General features: G+C 41.7%; 1 protein-coding gene across 6 annotated transcripts in view; it reads right to left on the bottom strand.

Annotated features, from left to right (window-relative positions):
- The window catches only part of Ap4b1 (adaptor related protein complex 4 subunit beta 1), a 28,961-nt gene that overhangs the window by 2,719 nt on the left and 5,530 nt on the right, over positions 1-20,712 (bottom strand). For 4 of the 6 annotated variants that reach the window (XM_036190001.1, XM_036190003.1, XM_036190002.1 and 1 more), the window contains 6 exons: positions 19,985-20,481; positions 18,718-18,801; positions 17,755-17,858; positions 15,784-15,991; positions 15,286-15,567; positions 13,152-14,868 (listed from right to left, as the gene is read on the bottom strand). In XM_036190001.1, coding sequence (XP_036045894.1) covers positions 14,438-14,868; positions 15,286-15,567; positions 15,784-15,991; positions 17,755-17,858; positions 18,718-18,801; positions 19,985-20,481 — 1,606 coding nt within the window. In that variant the 3' untranslated portion in view covers positions 13,152-14,437. Of the gene's footprint in view, positions 1-8,616; positions 8,753-13,151; positions 14,869-15,285; positions 15,568-15,783; positions 15,992-17,754; positions 17,859-18,717; positions 18,802-19,984; positions 20,482-20,712 lie in introns of those variants that run through there. The other 2 variants (XR_004945187.1, XR_004945186.1) reach the window with 1 other exon arrangement.

Here is a 20,712-nt window from a genome sequence, read left to right as displayed (position 1 = left end):
GTTCCTTGAGAAGCTTACACTTCAGCAGAAGTGACAGCTGGTGACAAGTCACATAACTTCCTGTGCTCCTGAGATGCAGTGGACTAGGAGAGTATAAAAGGGAAGCAAAGCTTGGGGCCTGGGAAAGGTTCCTTAGAGTAGTACCGTCTGGGGTTGGTTCTAAAGAATAATAGGGATTTGTTGAGCAAAAGTAAAACAGAAACAAAATGAATAAAGGAATGAGGCTGGTGTGGAAGGATGACAAGGTAAAGGCTAGGAAAGAGGGTGGAAACCCTGCTCAGGCTTTTGAGGAGTCAGAGAGATGAGAAAGTGTTTCAAAGGGAAATCATATGAATTCAGATAACATGATGGGAAATGAGTTGACACTATCTGGTATGTGGTAGATGTTAAATATCCTCTGGTTAGCCCGATATTTAGTGATTAGGAAACAGAGATTCATTTTTTAACAATGAGTTTGTCCTAAAGGATTAAATTTCATTATTGTTTTAGAAGATCTCAGGATTGAATACTCATCTGCAGTGGCTGCCTACATGTCTTTTTGCGAGCCTTAGCCTTTAATGGCAGTGCCATCTCTCCGGCCCTAGGGTGCCTTCTTAAGGCAGCTAACCCCAGATTTGAGGTCTGAGTCTCAGATGCAAAATTCCTCCCAGCAGACCTATCACCCAAGTGAAATTAACAGCTTCAACTGTAACAATAACAGATTCAAGCATAAACAGTAGGCCAGTTATTCAGAATGGGATTTCTTTCCTACAAAATAACCATATATTCTCTTTTCTGCCCGTTCTAAAATAAATAAATAATATACACCTATTAGACTGGCCAAAATCCATAATGGGGCACCACCAAATGCTGGAGAGGATATAAAGTGATAGGAACTCTCATTCACTCCTTGTGGGAATGTGAGTTTTGCAATTTCTTGAAGAAAAAAAAGAAAGAGAAAACCTACAGCATTTGTATTACCATATAATATAGGAATTACACTGTAGACGAATTACTAAACAGTCTTAATAAATAAAAACCCGGAGCCAAATATAGTGGTGAAAACCTGAGAGATCAGAGGAATAGGGAAAGCCATAAGCTAACCTCCCCTCACTGATAACTCAGTCTCCAAAGAGACTTACTTTCTGTATACCCATGCCTATATGCCTTTCTATTCTGCTATCTCATTTACTCTCTCCATCCAGCTACATCACTTCATCTTCCACCCAGCTCTGTCACTTTCTGTCTGTCTGTACAGACCTACAGACCTCCATGGTTAACTAGTGTTGGAATTTAAAGTGTGTGCCACAACGTCTGGCTCTGTTCCCAGTGTGGCCTTGAACTCACAGAGATCCAGACAGATCCTTGACTCCCAAATGATAGAATTAAAGGCATGTGCTCCCATTGCCTGACCTCTATGTTTACTATAGTGGCTGGCTTTTTCCTCTGATCCTCAGATAAATTTTATTGGGGGACATGGTATATTGGGGGACACAATACATCACATTGCACTCCTTGATTTTTTACCTAAAGAAATGAAAATTTATGTGGAAAAAAAGGTCACTTGTGGATGTTTAAACTGAAAGCTTTGCTCTATGAGTTCGAGGCCAGCCTGGTCTACAAAGTGAGTTCCAGGAAAGGCGCAAAGCTACACAGAGAAACTCTGTCTCGAAAAACCAAAAAAAAAAAAAGAAAGAAAGAAAGAAAGAAATTGGAGCAATCTCATACAGCACATTTAAAGCTCTAGAACAAAAAGAAGCAAGACTACCCAAGAGGAGTATTTGGCAGGAAATAAACTGAAGGCTGAAATCAATAAAATAGAAACAAAGAGAACAATACAAAGAATCAATGAAATAAGGAGTTTCATTGGTTCTTTGAAAACCCTTATCCAAACTAACTAAAAGGCAGAGAGTGAATATCCACATTAACAAAATCAGAAATGAAAAGGGAGACAAAACAGATACCAAAGAAATCCAAAGAACCATTAAGTCAGTGAAATAAGTACAACATTTTGGACTCACCAAAATAGGATAGGTAATGGAGTATTTTCTCTGAATTTTTCAAATGTTTATGGACTGGACATTGTTAATGTAAGTGTTGACTATATATACTGTATATAATTATTGTACTTACTGTATATAGTTTTTCTTTTATTAAGTTTTAACCTTTTATTATTTTAGACCAAAAAAAGGGGAAATGTGATATATTGTGTACCCTAATAAAATTTGCTTGAAGGTCAGAGAACAGAACAAGCCACTAGATTAAACATAGAGGCCAGGCAGTGGAGGCACATACCTTTAATCCTAGCACTCGGGAGGCAGAGATCCAGATGGATCTCTGTGAGTTCAAAGACACCCTGGACTACATGAGACTGACTCAGTATAGGGGAGAAAACAGAGCCAGGTAGTGGTGGCACACACATTTAATCCCAGTACTGGGAACCACACACCTTTAATCCTAGGAAATGATAGCTGGGTGGAGAAAGGTATAAGCGTGAAGAGACAGGAACAGGCTTTTCGGCAGAAGCCTCCCTTTCAGCTAGAGCTTTTTCAGCTGGCACCTCGGAGGATTCATGGAATTGGTGAGGTGAGACGTGGCAGTGACTTGTCCCTTTGTCTCTGTGATCTTTCAGCATTTACCCCAATATCTGGCTACAGGTTAATTACTAAAAGATCTTTTAACATTCGAGCTACACTTCATGATAGAAGTCCTGGAAAGATTAGTAATACAAGGGACAAATCTAAACATAATAAAGGCAATTTACAGCAAGCAGATAGCCAACATCAAATTAAATAGAGAGAAACTCAAAGCAATTCTGCTAAAACTAGGAACAAGACAAGGGTGTCCACTCTTTCCTTATCTATCCAGTTACTATATGTAACTGAAGTTCTAAGAAGCAATAAGACAACTAAGAGAGATCAAGGGGATACTAATTAGAAAGGAAGAAGTCAAAGTATCATTATTTGCAGATGATATGATAGTATACACAAATTCTACCAGAGAGCTCCTACAACTGATGAACACCTTTAGTGAAGTAACAGATATAAGATTAACTAAAAAAAAAAAAAAAGTAACCCTCCTATACACAAATGATAAATGGATTGAGAAAAAAATCAGGAACACAACACTCTTCACAATAGCCACAAATAACATGGAATATCTTGGTTAACTCTAACCAAGCAAGTGAAAGACTTATACAACAAAAACTTCAAGTCTTTAAAGAAAGAAATTGAAGAAGATATATGAAAATGGAAAGACCTTCCATGCTCATTGATTGATAGGATTAATATAGTAAAAATTGGCCGTTCTACCAAAAGCAATGCAATTCAATGCAATCCTCATGAAAATTCCAACAGAATTCTTTACAGACCTTGAAAGGGCAATACCCAACCTAATATGGGAAAAAAAAAAACAAACTGGATAGCTAAAACAATCCTGCACAATATAAGAACATATGGAGGTATCACCATCCCTGATTTTAAGCTCTACTACAGAACCATAGTAATAAAATCTGTATGTTATTTGTTAGAATTACCAGCCACTCCCCCAGCTACATGACCGCACATGTGCTGTCCAGTAGCCATGCAAGATGCTTAGTCATTCTAAGGCCTTACATCCTATGTAATTCGTGCACTGTGTGATCATGTAATCTTCATGCAGTGTGGTCATGTAATCTATGTGCATGCATGGCATAGCTATGTAAGCCCGTATGCACATGTGTGGGGGGAGGGTAACCTATAAAAGCAGGTTCCACCTATTCCTTCCCTCTCTTCCTACACAGTCATTCCATAGGCCTATGCTCACCCTTTCTATTCCCTTCCCTTAATAAACTCTTGCCCCGGCCAGCGGGGTGTCAACGGGGCCACCCACCTGTGGGAGAGAATGAAAGGACAGGGCGACACAAAGAGACAGCAGCAAGACAGTATTCTGATCAAGCCGCCAATCTTTATTGTTCTCCACATGGCTTATATAGCATAAGGGGGGAAGGGGCAGGAAAGAGGGAAAGGGAAAAGGGGCATGTAGAACATGGAAGGGGTGCAAGACGTGTGAGGCAGATAGTGCACCTGCGAGATATCGGCTAAGGTCACTGGTCAGGGGCAGTATATTCTGTTGCTAGGCTACCTGACCCTGGAATGCTCTTTACCTTCGGTTGTCATGGCACCTGACTGTGGGATGTTCTCTTATCTTGGGAGGCCTCTGGTTACTGCTCTGGGAAGGGGCTTATGAGTTGTTCTTTGGTTTAGCTAGTACTTTCTATGGTTCATGTTTGGTTCCTGACATCTTGGTCCCTAACAAACTCTTATAGTGGGTTTTGTTGTGCCTTGTGGCTTCTCTCGTATGGTAAACAGCACTGCTTAATAAATAACATTGCATCGCCTAATAAATAACAGTATTGGCAAAAAAACAGACAGGTTAGTTAATGGAATCAAACTGAAGACCCACAAGTAAATCCACACACCTATGGACAATTAATTTTTAATAAAGAAGCAAGAAATACACTGCTGTGGAATAATCCTCTTGTACACTGTGAGGATTTATCACTTGAATTGGTTTAAGAAGACACTGATTGGCCAGTAGCCAGGCAGGAATTATAGGCAGGGCAACCAAAGTAAGGATGATGGGAAGGAGGACAGAGTCAGGAGTTGCCAGCCAGATGCTGAGGGAGCAGGAAATGAACATGCCATGCTAATAAAGGTACTGTCACATGGCAAAGCATAAATAGAAATATGGGTTAACTTAAAATGTAAGAGCTAGTTAGTAACAAGCCTGAGCTATTGGTTGAGCATTTATAACTCATATTCAGCTTCTGAGTCAGTTATTTTGGACCAGGTGGTTGGGACAGAAAACGTCTGACTATAATACACAGTGGAAAAAAGAAAGCCTCTTAACAAATGTGCTGGTCTAACTGGATGTCAGCATGTAGAAGAATCAAATAGATCTGTATCTATCACCCTGCACAAAACTCAAGTCCAAGTGAATCAAAGACCTCAACATAAAACCAGATACACTGAACTTGATAGAAAAGAAAGAGAGGAATAGCCTTGAATACTTTGGTATAGGAAACAACTTCCTGAACAGAACACCAATAGTGCAGGCACTAAGACCAACAATTAATAAGTGGGACCTCCTGAAACTGGAAAGCTTCTGTAAAGCAAAGGACACTGTCAATAGGCAGCCTACAGAATGGGAAAAGATTTTCACCAACTCTTTATCTGACAGATGGCTAATACCCAAAATACATAAAGAACTCAAGAAATAAATATCAACAAACCAAACAATCCAATTTAAAAATGGGGTACAGACTTAAACAGAGAATTCTCAACAAAGGAATCTCAAATGGCCAAGAAGTACTTAAATAAATGATCAACATCCTTAGCCATCAGGGAAATGCAAATCAAAATGACTGAGAGACCATCTTACACCCATCAGAATGGCTAAGATCAAAAACACAAGTAACAGCTCATGCTGGTGAGGATGTGGAGCAAGGGGAACACTCCTCCATTGTTGGTGGGAGTGCAAACTAGTACAGCCATTATGGAAATCAATACAGCAGTTCCTCAGAAAATTGGGAATCCATCTACCTCAAGACCCAGCTATACCACTCTTGGGCATATACCCAAAGTATGTGCCATCCTACCACAAGGACATTGTTTAGCCATGTTTGTTACGGCTTTATTCATAATATCCAGAAACTGGTAACATCCTAGATACCCCTCAACTGAAGAATGGATGAAGAAAATGTGGTACATATTCACAATAGAGTATTAATCAGCTGTTAAAAAAAATGACATCATGGAATTTGCAGGCAAATGGATGGAACTAGAAAAGATCATCCTGAGTGAGGTAACCCAGTCCCAGAAAGACAAACATGGTATGTACTCACTCATAAGAGGATATTCGTTGTAAAGTAAAGGATAATTATACCACAGTCCTCAGACCTAGAGAGGCTACATAACATGGAGAACTCAAGATGGGAATGCATGGATCTCCCTGGAAAGGGGGAAATAGATTTTGCAGGTGGACTGGGGATGGATGGGGATGGGAACAGGGATCAGGCAGAAACGTGGTGGAAAGATGGAAGGAGAAAATACTGGGAGAGATGCCTGGAATTTGTAGAAACCTAGTGCAGTGGAAAGTCCCTGAAATCAACAAGAGTGACCCTAGTGAAGTCTCCTAGTAATAGGGCATATGGAGCCTGAACTGGCCATCTTCTGTAACTAGGCAAGACTCCTAGCAGTGGTACTGGGACATCAACCCAGCCCCAAAACCTTTGACCTACAATCTGTCCTGACTGTAGGACATGCTGGGACAATGGTGATGTGGAACTTGTATGAGTGGCCTACAAATGACTGGTGCAACTTGAGGCTCATGCCATGAGAAGGAGCCCAAGCACCTGACACTGCCTAGATGGCCAGGAACCAGAGGCAGGACAGCCTAGAGACCCAGGATAGACCTAAAATAGACTAGCATAAAAAAGAAGAAAAGTCAATGAAATGATTCCCAATGATATCCTAATGATATACTACTATACTCATAGATTGATACCTAGCCCAATTGGCATCACAGTGGTGTCATCCAGCAATGAATAGGAGCAGTTGCAGAGACTCACAGCTAAACTCTAGATGGAGCCAGAGGAACATTGCAGAAGATTGGGAAGAAAGATTGTAGGAACCATAGGGGTCAAGGACACCACAAGAAAACCCACAGAATCAACTAACCTGGGCTCATAGGGGCTCAGAGACCAAACAGACAAACACAGACTCTGTATGGTACTGAGCTAGGTTCTCTGCATATTCCTTATGGTTGTGTAGCTTGGTGTTCTTATGGGACTTCCAATAAGTGGGAGTGGGGGGTGTCTCTGACTCTTTTGACTTGTGATCCTTTTCCTCCTACTGGGTTGTCACATCCCACCATGATAAGGGTTTGTGCCCAGTCTTACTGTATCTTGTTAGGCCATGTTTGGTGGATTCCTGGGAGAGCTGCTTTTTTTTTTTTTTCCAGAAACAGAGGAGGGGTTGATCTGGTAGAAAGGTAGATGGGGAAAGGAACTGGAAGGAGTGGAAAAAAGGGAAACTGGGGTCCAAAATAAAAGTAAAAATAAAATTTAAAAAGGTGGCAGAATAGAATTTTTTTTTTCAAGACAAGATTTTCTCTGTGTAGCCCTGGCTGTCCTGGAACTCGATGTGTAGTTCAGGTTGGCCTGAAACTCAGAGAGATCCACCTGCCTCAGCCTCTTGAGGGTGAGATTAAAGGCATGAGCCACCACTGCCTGGCCAGATAGAAATTTTAAATCAGTTCTATGGTGGAGAGATGGCGCAGCAGTTAAGTGTTAGTTCCCAGCACCCACACATGGCGCCCAACAACCATCTGTAACTCTAGTGCCAGTTAATCAGACACCCTCTTCTGGCCTCCATGGGCCCTGCACACATGACACACAAACATACATAAAATCTAAAAAATCTTCTATTATTTTGTTTTTGTGCATGGGTGTTTTGCCTGCATGTATGTCTGCACCATGTACATGCCCGGTGCCTGAGGAGTGTCAGATCCTCTGGAACTGGAGTTACAAACAGTTGTGAACTGCCATGTGGGTGATAGGGGGCAAATTCAGGCCCTCTGGAAGACCCTCAGTATTTCTTAACTGCTGAGTTCAAGGCCAGCCTGGGCTACAGAGTGAGTTCCAGGAAAGGCGCAAAGCTACAGAGAAACCCTGTCTCGGAAAAACAAAACAAAACAAACCAACAAACCAACAAACAAAGGTAAAGTGGAGAACAATTGCAGAAGATATCTAATACTGATCTCTGGCCTAGACAGGTATGCACAAACATGCCTATGTACCTGCACATGTGTGCACACACCCAAACACATATACACCCCCTAAGTAATAAAAATTAAGTCTGTTTACGTCAAACACAAGCTTTTTTCACAACAGTGAACCACCTTTCCATCTCACTACTGATATGCTTATAGGTAAATGTCATCCTTGGAATGGAATCTCAGCTTCTTCGCATTATCTTATGTAATTAATAATGTATAAATAATAAGGCCATAGAAAGAGTCTAGGCTCTCAGGGATAGTGTAGAATAAATTTTCATGCCTTATTTACTTCTTTGGACCTCCTTCACTGCAGCTCCATCACAAACCACCCCTTCCCTGCAGCCCACTTCCCTTCGAACTTGCAGTCCTCATACCATGTTCCTGTTCAGTACTGAAAAATGATGAAGCCAAACCACTTTCATAGTTAGTCGTTTTGTTGTTGTTGTTGGGTTTTTGTTTTGTTTTGTTTTTTGCTACCCTCTAACCATAACAGCTAACATCACCCCCTCAAAGCCTTGTCTCATTATAGGTTCCTGGCCCCAAGTTCATGTTCTTTCATCTGCAACACCAAGTGTGCATGGATGAATCCTCAGGTATAGGCTCTCTTAATATGTAAACTTCTAAGAAAATAAGTCATGCTACCTTTCTCCCCCAAACATCTAGTAGCTGAAAACAAAAAACAAAAAACCAGACCCCTCATCCAGATGGAGGGAACAAAAAGATATATAATTGTCACTAGTCCATAGCAATAAAACTATGGTCAGTTAACACAAAAATGACTGCCTCTGCAGTGTTTTTCACGAGATATATAACACTTACCTATCATCTAAGGCTGAGATTGGATCATTGTTCTTAGAAGACAGCAATGAGGTGCCCTCGGGATTTTAAAAGATAAGCACGTGTTCATTTATATTACATCATCAAGCCACTTGTTCACAGAAGCTAAACAGAGCTCCTAAGGTGAAAAATATTAGGAATTAGTAAGTCCCTGGTATACATGAATGTTGGTCATGTTGCTTACAAATTAGCAAAGCCAAGCAACTGGAAAAATCAGTACTTCCCTGAGATCATCTTAAAAGCACACTTTCCCGGGGCTGGTAAGATGGCTCAGTAGGTAAAAGCATTTGCTGAGCAAGCCTGATATCAGACTTGAGTTGTATCGTCAGAACACAGTGAAAGGACAGAACCCCCTCTCAAAAGTTGTCTTCTAAAATCTCCACCAGCATCCTTTGAGATGCACACAGCACCCCCCCACCTCCCCTGCCACTGCTCTCCACCAGTAATAATTAAGCTTTTTAAAAATGTAAAGTCCTCACCGGGCGGTGGTGGCGCATGCCTGTAACCCCAGCACCCGGGAGGCAGAGGCAGGTGGATCTCTGTGAGTTCAAGGCCAGCCTGGTCTACAGAGCTAGTCCAGGACAGGATCCAAAGCTACAGAGAAACCCTGTCTCGGCAAAAAAAAAAAAGTAAAGTCCACCCTCCAGGTCAGGTGTAGTGTTGCATATCTGTAATTGCAGAACCCATTGATAGGAAATCACAACATGTCCACAGGGTTGGGTTTTCCTGGTGGACCGTCTAGTTATTTCCAGTTCAAAATAGCCATTTCCAGGTCAGAACATCTCGCGTGACTATGACTCCGTGGCTTTACATGGTTGCGTAAAGCGCGCGAGGCCATGTAATCTATGCGCATTTGTGGAGTAACCACATGTGGTCCTGTACGCATGTGCAGCTCACTCTTTAAAAAGCTGGCGCCATTTTACACAGGTCTCCTCTTCTCTCTTCTCTTCTCTCCTCTCTCCTCTCCTCCTCTCCTCACTCACGTGTGTGCTTCACACAGGCCTGTCACGTCTCTTCCTATCCTATATTAATAAACAGCTCTTCTGTGGATTTGTCGTGTTCGGGATGTGTTCCTCGCGGGGTAAGAGCGCCAAAAGAACTAACACCCATGACTCAGAGAGACAGCAGGACTGCCATAAAGCAGGATACCCTGAACTACAGACAGCAAGTTCCAGGCCAGCCAGGGATACATAGCAAGATCATGTTTCCAAAACCCAAAATAAATAAAAGTACATCTTCCAAAGCAAATTCCCAGGGTGGGGTAGTGGCTCAGAGATTAAGAGCATTTGTGCTTGCAGAGGACCTACATTTGATTCCTAGCACCCACATGGCAGCTCACAACCACCCATAATTCCAACTCCGGTAATCTGATGCCCTCTTCTGACCTCCTTTTAAAAACTCCAAGTACCCACTCATTGTACACTGACAAAACGTTACTTTTGGGATTTTCTTCAGTACCTACAGAGATAATTCATTATTTTAACTGAATAAAAATATGTAAAAAAATCATTCTGAAGTTCTACTTCCTTTGACAGTCCCTGGAGATACATGATCTAGATGAGTGGTTTCTCAAATAGGGGCTAGGTTACCCACCCCATGGATCTTTTGAAAACGTCTAGATATTTTTAGTTGTCCCAAGTGGGGTATATATTGGCATACATCAAGTAGAGACCAGGCATACTGCTAATAATCTTCATAGAGTCTACAGAAAAAGCCCTACTTGCTCTCTGTTGCTATGATAAACCATGACCAAAAGCAACTTGAGCAGGCAAAGGAAACCATGATAGGGAACTCATGCCAGGAGCCTGACTCGGAAACCACAAAGGAACACTGCTTACTGACTTGCTTTCCCTGTGGTGATATATTGTGTTCCCTAATAAACTTGTGTGGGGAACAGAGGACAGAGCCAGCCACTAGATTAGACATAGAGGCCAGACAGTGGTGGCACACACCCTTAATCCTATCACTTGGGAGGCAGAGATCCTCCTGGATCTCTGTGAGTTCAAGGCCACACTAGGAACAGAGTCAGGCAGTGGTGGCACATGCCTTTAATACCAGTACTTGAGGTCTCATCTCTTTGCTTGGGAAGGGCACATGCCTTTAAACCCAGGAAGTGACATGGCTGGGTGAAGAACAGTGTATAAGGCCTGAGGAGACAGGAACTAAGGAGCAGTTCAACTGAGACCCTCAGGGGTGAGGACTCAGGCTTTCAGTCTGAGGATTCATGGAAACAGAATCGGCTGAGGAGTTGGAGAGGTGAGGTTAGCTGTGGCTTGTTCTGTTTCTCTGATTTTTCAGCTTTCACCCCAATATCTGGCTCCAGGTTTTTGGTTTTTCTTTTTATTAATAAGACCTTTTAAGATTCGTGTTACGGGCTGGAGAGATGACTCAGAGGATAAGAACACTGGCTGTTCCTCTAGAGGTCCTGAGTTCAATTCCCAGCACCCATATGGTGGCTCACAACCATCTGTAATAAGATCTGGCTCGCTCTTCTGGCCTGCAGGGATACATGCAACCAGAACAATGTATACATAATAAATAAAATCTTTAAAAAAAAAAAAAAAAGATTCGTGTTACATTTCCCTAGCTTGGTCAGTGACCTTTCTTATACAGCTCAGGCCCATTTGCCTAGGGATGGCACTGCCCATAGTGGGCTGAGGCCTTCTATATCCCACAGAAACCCCACGAGCTAATCGGATAGAGGCAATTATTCAATTGAGATTCCCTTTTTCCAGGTGTGTCAAGTTGACAACCAAGATTAGCTATCACCTCTCCCAAAAATTGGTTATTGCCACTTTTAAGAAATCCTGGTCTACCAGGAGTGGTGGCACATGCCTTAATCCCAGCACTCTAAAGGCAGAGGCAGGCAGCACATCTCTGAGTTCAAGGCCAGCTTGGTCTATATAGTGACATAGTGAGGCCCAGTCTGAAAACAACAAAACAAACACAAATTAACAAAAAGAAAAGAAAGAAATCCTGGCCTAGATGGAATTCCATTACTTTCTGTATAGTTAATAGAATATAATAAAGCATACTTCAAACATCAATCTCAGATGATCCAGTGAGTAAAGCTGCTTGATGCCAAACCTGATGTACTGAGTTCAATTCCTAATACCCACACAATGGAAAGAGAAAAAAAGTTGTATCGACTTCTAAGCACACACTCTGGCACTCCTACACCCACATATACATGCACAAAATAAGTAGTTTAAGAATACCACCGTCTAATTACTTATAGTTATTCATTCAACAAACATTCACTAAGAAATATTATGGTGAATGTATTGTAGACATAAAGGAACAAGACCTTCACTGCCCTTAGAATTATCCAGCTGGGAAGACTACTTAACAAGCAACTCCCCAAAATAGGCTCTTCCTTATTAAACAAATTCACTACTACCTACCATTCACTCTATGAAGAACCTAGTTGAGAGAAATCATGACTGAAAAATTATCTGTTAAGATAATTTAACCAGGTATGATGGCATGAGCCTTTAATCTCAGCACTTAGGAGGCAGAGGCAGGAGGATCTGTTGAGTTTGAGGCCAGAATGGTCTACATAACAAGTGGCAGGGTAGCCAGGGCTATACATTAAGACCCTGTCTCAAAAAACACAAAGCAAGGATGCTGGAGAGATGGCTCAGTGGTTAAGAGCACCGTCTACTCTTCCAGAGGATCTGAGTTCAATTCCCAGCAACCACATGGTGGCTCACAACCACTTGTAATGAGATCTGGTGCCCTCTTCTGGCCTATAGGTACAGATGTATGTAGGAAGAATACTGTATACATAATAAATAAATCAATCTTTAAACACACAAAAAAACAAAGCCCATCATGCAATTTATGTATCTAGATAGAAATTCTTGAACTAAGCTAGATGATGAAATGCTCCCAGAAGCCCTCAAAGATGTGCCTTAAGCTCAGTTTGTTATGTTCTCTGATTTCATAGTGAAAGTCTGTCATATGAAATGCCTTACTTCCTTTAGGATCTTATATATATCACTTCATGTCACCCATGGAATTAAATGTACATTTCTTTTACAAACTAAAATCTGATGACAGGGCTGGAGAGATGGCTGAGCAAAGGGGATTACTACAAAACTTGAAGATACCCAGAACCCACAGGGCAAATTGTCCTCTGACCTCCACACATGTACCATGGCACATTTACACACACACACAAAAAAAAAAAAAAAAAAAAAAAAAAAAAACATAGTAAGAAAAAAAATCTGATGACCAAAAAATGCTTCCCTTCAGTCTGACTACCAAATCACTTATAAACCCAATTCTGAGGCTAATGTCTCAGCTCTGTACTCAAAATATCTGTCTGTATCCCCATTCCAACACACTGGGATTAACTGATGTTTTATTTTCCCCTTTCTGGATAGTTTGGTCTTAAGACAGCTTGCTGTTATTCTGTTACATCTACAGCATTAGTGATATCACTGTATAAAATAGTCGAGTATAAGTAAAATAAAAACTGAGCACAAACAATAAGAAAACAATGACAATAGAGCTGCTAGAAGTATGAATACCAACTGAAGAACATCTTTAATAGTTATTATTTATTTGGGGTGAGGGGCACACACATATGAGTGTGTATGAATGGGGTCAGACAACAATCTCTGGGAGCTAGTTCTCTCCTTCTATCACATGGGTCCTGGGAATTGATCTGAGGTCATCATAGTGATAGGTGCTTTATCCACTAAGTCATCATGCCAGATCATTAAAAGCTATTTTTAATTTAGTTTTTAAAAATGTATTTATTGAATGTAGTGGAACATACTTTGTGTCACAGCATACGTGTGGATGGACATCAGAGAATAAACATATGGAAGTTGGTTCTTTCCTTCAACAATGTGGGTCAGGGGGATCGAACTCAGTTTTCCAAGCTTGGCAGCAAGCACCTTACCTACTAAGCCATCTATCTCACCAGGACTCTTTTTCTCCACAGTGTCTCATGTATCCCACACTGGCCTCAAACATCCTACTGTAGCTGACCTTGCACTTCTAATCATCCTGCTTCCACCCCGAGCACTGGGATTAAAGGTGTGTATCACTATGCTCCGTTTTATGAACTTGGGGTCTGTGCATGCTAATCCAGTACTCTACAACTGAGCTACATCCTCAGTTCCTGCATGGCAGCTTTGATAGCTTAAATAATGAAGGCAATGAGTGTCACAGAAAAACATCCCAGAAGAGCTCAGAACTAAGAAAGACACACTAAGGGTTGAGACACGAGAGCAAGGAACTGCTCTGGAGAAGAAGTAGATGTTAAGGTCCGGGATGAAAAAGCACTCAGAGCACCACAATAAACCAGTTTTTTTTTTTTCTTCTTTGTAAACCACCTTGTCAGAATAGAGGTTGTTTCAGGAGTGGTGAGCCACGGCACTGAAGAGGTACTTTAGATGCCACAGTAAGGGTTCTTGGATCCTAACCTAAAAAGCATGCCTAAAAATACAACACTTTACTGAAGAAAAGAAACACCCTCAAAAATGACAGCTACCAATTTCCACAGTCACCACGTATATTTAATAAATACTACTCCTAAAATGATCCCTATCCTATCCTTGTCCCACCTTACCCCTTATCAATACTACTGTGTAACGTTCTCTTTTAAAATGGGATCAATCCCTGACAGGCTGGAAGGGAACAAGGGAGGAGCCTTTGGGTAAACACAAAAGCTGGGATTCCCAGACTGCCCATTCTCTTTGCATTTGCTATGTGGACTCAGAAGCAGCTCTATTAGAAAATGAAGGAACTCTGAAAGCTGCTCATCTACTGCAGGCAAGCAGCAAGACTCTCAGGATTTTATGTCTCCAACTGCTCCGATCACAGTTTCTAACACAGAAACAAAACCATGCAGTGCTTCAGTCCTTGCCTCACTCTGTTTCACAGAGATCTGCATTTCTGAGTCCTCAGGCTTCAACAGTAGTAACTCAGTTAAGAAGAGACAACCAGTCTCATCCTGAGCGCTGAGGTAGGCTTTCCAGGGCTGTGCCCCAGCCCTGCTCATTGCGATGGTCTGAATGTTCACTACTTTTAGAGCCATTTGGAGAGTGTCGGGCTGGACTTCTCCCTGCCAAGGAAACACCTGTTGATGAGTAACTTTGAGGTTAAGCCATGTTTTCTCAAAATACTCAGCAGTAAGCTGGAGATTAGGGACCAGCATCAGAGCTTCAGGATCAAGAGATTCTTCTATTCCTTGTTTGTTCTCTTCAGAAATCAAGTGACCTAAAAGAGTCAGAAAGCTTTTATAAGAGATGCTCTTAATCAGCATTTTTACTTTACATTCCAAAATACCCAATGTATTGCCAGGCATGGTGGTACCCACTTGTACTCCTAGTACTTGGGGTGGGGAATGAAAACAGGAGGATCAAGGCTACAAGGGAAGTCTTGGGTACACAGCCAGCTCAAGGCCTTATTGTGTCTCATAAACATCAAAAGCAAAACACATTTATACTATGACTTCTATCTTCATAATTTTAAATGGCTTAAATAACCAAAGATGAACTCCCCTCATGCCCACAAAGGATTCACATTCAGACAACAGTATGAAATTTAGCTACAGTATTTTACTTTCCACCAGTTACCACAAGGGGTGGTAGAAAGCTTTACCACGACGAGATGTAAGCTAAACACTATTTTTACCTGGTTTGGCCAAAGATGCATTGGGAGGTAGCTCAAGGCGATGACGCTCTACCTTCTGGCATTTAGAGATAGTTGCCCAGTGGGCTTTGCCATACACTGGCACCAGTGTGTTGAAATCTGAAGCCCAGCTATTCACAGGTCGTTCTGGTTGATCCTCCAAAAGTCCAAGAGAAGGGTCAGATTTAGGACTACACAGGATCTGCTTAACTTTATCAATGCCAACTAACAGGAGGCGATAATAGAAGAGACCTCGGTCTCGTACAGCCATATCCTTTTCTTCCTCTGAGAGAAAACAATGGATCGAGTTAAACAAACAAACAAACACCCTACTCTCCTCCAACCTTTGTGCCAACATAAGAGGAGAAAAAAATGAAGAAGGCAAGATCCTTTAGAAAGTGTCATTTCCTTCCCAAGTCCCACACATGATGTACTAGACAATGAAAACTATGACGGCTTTTAGCATGAGTCTCAGAAAGTACTATGCTCTCGGAAACCTACCTATGCAATAATGCAATAGACGTCCCAGCATGTCCTGGCACTCCGCAGGGCGTGAAAGGAAGAGGCGTATTAGTGCAGTCAGCAGCTCCATCTTAACAGCAGGAAATGTCTCTGACTTCACATTTTCTACAAAGTCCTCCAACACATAAGGAGCATTGGGGATTTTTTCTCCATGAACCCCAAGTAACCAAATAAGTGCCTGTTTCCCCTAGGAATGAGAAAATAATAAATGCCTACTATGTGGCTGCCCAAACAGAGGGAACAGAAACAATACAGTCACAGGCTTTGCTTTTTCCCTAGTGCCAGCAGATACACTGTACCCTTTCATTGGTGCTAACCTGCTGTCCTGCTCCACTACTTCTCTAAAATAAACAAGAATGAAATTCTAATGCACGTGGACTTTGGGGTTAGGGATGCAGTGCAGTTTGCAAAATGCCAACTTTAGCAGGCATAAGACCTGAGTTTGATGCCTTTAATCCCAGCACTCAAGAGGCAGAGGCAGGCGGATCTCTGAGCTTGAAGCCAGCCTGGTCTACAGATCTAGTTCCAGGACAGCCACGGCTACACAGAAAAAAAGCTGTCGGGTATGAGGATCACACCTATAACCCCTCACTCAGCTGATAGAGGCAGGAGGATTATTAGAGTCCAGTGTCAAAGTCAGCTACACAGTGAGTTTGACAGCCTGGGCTATATGTAAGACACTATTTTGGGCTATGGGAGACACTATCAAAAAGAGGCAAAGAGAGAGAGAGAGAGAGAAACAAAGAAAAATGCAATAATGCATAAAGGGAAACTCAAAACTTTTCATTAGCCTATGCTGATTAAGCAACAAATAAAGCCTTCTCAGTTTGGGCCTTTTGCCCCAATTTTTTTTGTTTGTTGTTTTGTTTTTGTTTTTCGAGTCAGGGTTGCTCTCTGCAGCTTTGCGCCTTTCCTGGAACTCACTCTGTAGACCAGACTGGCCTCAAACTCACAGAGACCTGCCTGGCTCTGCCTCCTGAGTGCTGGGATTAAAGGCGTGTGCACCACTGCCTGGCCCAATTTAAGGTTTAATGTTTCTTTTTTTGTTTGTTTTTTCCACTATGTAGCTCTGGCTGTTGTGGACTCAGAATGTAGTCCAAGCTGATCTCAAATTCACAGAGATCCACTAGCTTCTGCTCCCAAGTGCTGGAATCAAAAGTGAGGTTTCACCGGGTAGTGGTGGCGCATGCCTGTAATGCACTCGGGAGGCAGAGGCAGGCGGATCTCTGTGAGTTCAAGGCCAGCCTGGTCTACAGAGATGGTCCAGGCTCCAAAGCTATAGAGAAACCCTGTCTCGAAAAACCAAAAAAAAAAAAAAAAAAAAAAGTGAGGTTTCATGTTTCAAAAAACTACTAAAAGAATTTCTTGAAATCTTTTTATGAAAGTGATTATTAACTTAGAATATATACCAGAATCATCTGTGATGTTTCTTAAAACCCACAAACAAAAAATACCAAACAGGCCATACATGCACTCCTTTAATCCTAGCACTCAGGAGGCGGAGGCAGAGGCAGGGCAGTCTAGTCATATACCGAGTACCACACCAGCCAGGGCTCTACAGTGAGACCCTGTCTCAAAAATTAACAAACAAAAAAACTACTAGCAACAAAAATATTCCATGGTGTAAATCTCTGACTCATAATTATTCAAGAGGACAATGGTATCAAAGAATTTATAACTGAAACTATAGATAAATCTCTTTTTATAATTTTTGGGTTATTTATGTCCCAAAGAGACATAAGCAAGCCTGAGTTCCTACTTGGACACAGGATGTTAAACAGTAATTAGCTTCCATTTCAGGGCTAGATACTGTCTCAGTGGTAGAAGTGTTTACCTAGCCTGAGTTTGATCCCCAGCACCACAAAACCAAACCAAATACAGACTCCAGAAGGCAGGGTCCTATAATCCCTTCTATGATTACAAGTAACAAGAAAGAGAATTACATTCTACCTCACTGTCTTGAATGTTCTCCTCGCAGCCGGGCAGGGCCTGACATACAGCTTCCGTACACTGAGGGCACAACCAAACCAGGTCTCGGAAAGTCTGCACCACCACTACAATAGAGCCCAGAACACAAGAGCACAGGGTGAGAGTCCATGCAGGAAAGAAGCTTAAGAAGAATTGTGTATTCAGATTAGATTTCTAACTGTATTTCTGGAAAACAGGTTTGGAAGGGTGGTTATTAATTAATTGAGAAATGGAAGATACACATGAATTTATGCACATCAAATTGACATGAAGGTAAGTGAACAAACAGCAAAGTGCTTTGTAAATACAATGTTGTGGGCAAACGTGGGGTAGTGTTGCTGACAGACACTGAACACAGCGCTGAGACTGGTGGAATGAGCAAAGTATCTAAATGCAAGATTTAAGACACCTGAGACTGGCGCGTATACAAGCCTGAGAATAAATTTTACACTGTAGGAGCCTTCCTTGCCTCACTTCAGGCCAGCCTTGGAAGCTGGATAAAGTAAAAAGATAGAGAGCTTCCTAGTACCTTCATTATCTACAATACAGCCTTGTCACTCCAAAAGCCAGAAGAGTCTACCCTGCAACAGATGATGATGATGCAAGGACATCCAGTTTAAGTCTACATAACTGAAACTCATTTAAGAAAAGAGATTCTTTAATCAACTACTGTTAGCTAGGTACTTGATTTAAGAAAAAAAGGAAAGAAAGGAAGGAAGGATGGAAGGAAGGAAAGAAGGATGGAAGGAAAGAAGGAAGGAAGGAAGGAAGGAAGGAAAGAAGGAAGGAAGATAGGAAGGTAGGAAGGAAGGAAAGAAGGAAGGAAGGAAGGAAGGAAGGAAGAAAGTTAGGTAGGTAGGTAGGTAGGTAAGTAGGAAGGAAGGAAGGAAGGAAGGAAGGTAGGTAGATAGATAGATAGATTGATTCTAGGAAAGCAGGCATTACCGGTAGTGATGTGTTCTTGTCGGAGCCCCAGCAACTCTGTTAGAATCTGTACACACTGATCTGTGTAAGTCTTGGCAATGCTACCTACAGAGGATGGAAAGGTGAAATTCTAGCATGTCATTCTAAAACCATTTCCCACTAGTCAGAGGAGAACACAAACTGCACACCTGTAATCCCAGCAGCCGAGACACTGCAGCAGGATCACAAATTAGAGGCTAGTCTGAACTACACTAAACTATGGTTTAAAAATGAAAAACAAGCCTTGTGGTGGTGGCGCAGGCTTTTAATCCCAGCGGGAGGCAGAGGTAGGTGGATCTCTGTGAGTTCGAGGCCAGCCTGGTCTACACAGTGAGTTCCAGGACAGCCAAGGCTACACTGAGAAAGCCTGTCTTGAAAAACAAACAAAAAAGGAGAAACAAAAAAGACAACAAAGTCTATGTCTATCTTCTCTGTCAACTTGACTGGACTTACAACCATCATGGAAACACACCTATAGGTATGTCTGTAAAAGTGTTTCCACAAAGGTTTCTCTGAAAAAGAGGGGACCCATCCTGGATGTGGAAAGCCCATCATGTGGGCTGGGACCCCAGAATGAATTAAAAGGAAACGTGAGCTTAGCACCAGCATTCATCCCTCTCTACTTCCTGACTGAAGCAATGTGACCAGCTGCCTCACACTCCTGCCACGTTGGACTGTAGCCCGCAGACTACAGCCAACATAAATTCTCCTTAAGCAGCGTCACATCAGGCATTTTGGTCATAGGAACAAGAAAAATAATTAATACAATAACCACAGACATCTTTAAAAGAAAAAAATCACTAATTACAATAAAGTAAGAATCTACGTTCACTGAGGCACAGTGAACTATGGTTAAAATAAATTAAGTTTTTTTCAGCTGACCTAAAGAAATCTTAAAGAAAAAGAAAAAAAAAATCCCCATAGCACAAGGCTGAAAGCACAAATAACAAAGTATATATATATATATATATATATACACACACACATTTTGGATAGAAGATAACATAAAGACAGTACAAATTTTTAAGCATTGTTGTCCAAGTTACCTGTATTGTCTACCTTGAGAAACATCTGCCTTGATTTAAAACAAAATAACTCTTTGCCCTAACATGTAATCACTGACCCAAAATGCATGATACTCGGTCTCTGAAACAAGATTCATTTACTGCTGTCCTCTATGGTTTCCCTGACTATACTCTTTAGCTGGCTGAACTGGGGTCACAAGAAAAAAAAGCAGCAGGTACTTTACCTATGGCAAAGATGGCAGCCTGTGCAAAGTCAGCAGACACATCCGTGCAGTACCCTCGAAGCTCTTCTAGCACCTGCTGCACATTCTCATCATTCACCAGTTCACACAGCACTTCCACCTTCTGTAGCTTGATATAGTGGGGTTCCGAGTAAGAGCAAAAAAACTTTTTGTAGTGACTGCTGAAGTGACCTGGCAAACTATGTAAGACTTGGCGGACATGACAGAGAGCAGCAAAACAGAGCTCACGGCTCTCTGAAGAACAGGCAGCTAGCAAGGGTCCCTTGACTCGTACAAGCACATCAGTTTGTACATGGGGGAACTTTTTTGCCAAGATCAGGAAGAGTTTGGTGGCTCCCATCACCACACCTGTGCTGCTGCTCTTGAGATAGTTGTCCAACAAATTGAGAATATCAAACAGCTCCTCCTCACTGCGGGGTTGGTAGCGGAGCAGAAAGTGCAATACTTCAGCCTGGCCCCATTGATCCAGTTTTGACATTCTGTCCAAAATGAAAACAAAGGCACTATTTTAATAACAAATGGAACATTCTCTATACAACTGCCATAAACCAAATAGCTGTTCATCATAACAAAAGGGGAGAGAATTCTTAAAATAGATTATGCCATGATCAAATTCTTTTTGCACTTTGAAACATAAATTTTACAGTCCACAACAAAGGGTGTTTAGATGGCTTAATGAGGAACGGCATTTGTTACCAAGCCCGTCTACC

This window comes from Onychomys torridus, chromosome 6 (assembly GCF_903995425.1).
Source record: "Onychomys torridus chromosome 6, mOncTor1.1, whole genome shotgun sequence".
Classification (NCBI taxonomy): Eukaryota; Metazoa; Chordata; class Mammalia; order Rodentia; family Cricetidae; genus Onychomys; species Onychomys torridus.
The sequence above is the reverse complement of the archived record's forward strand: the minus strand, read 5'-3'. Positions and strand labels throughout refer to the sequence as shown.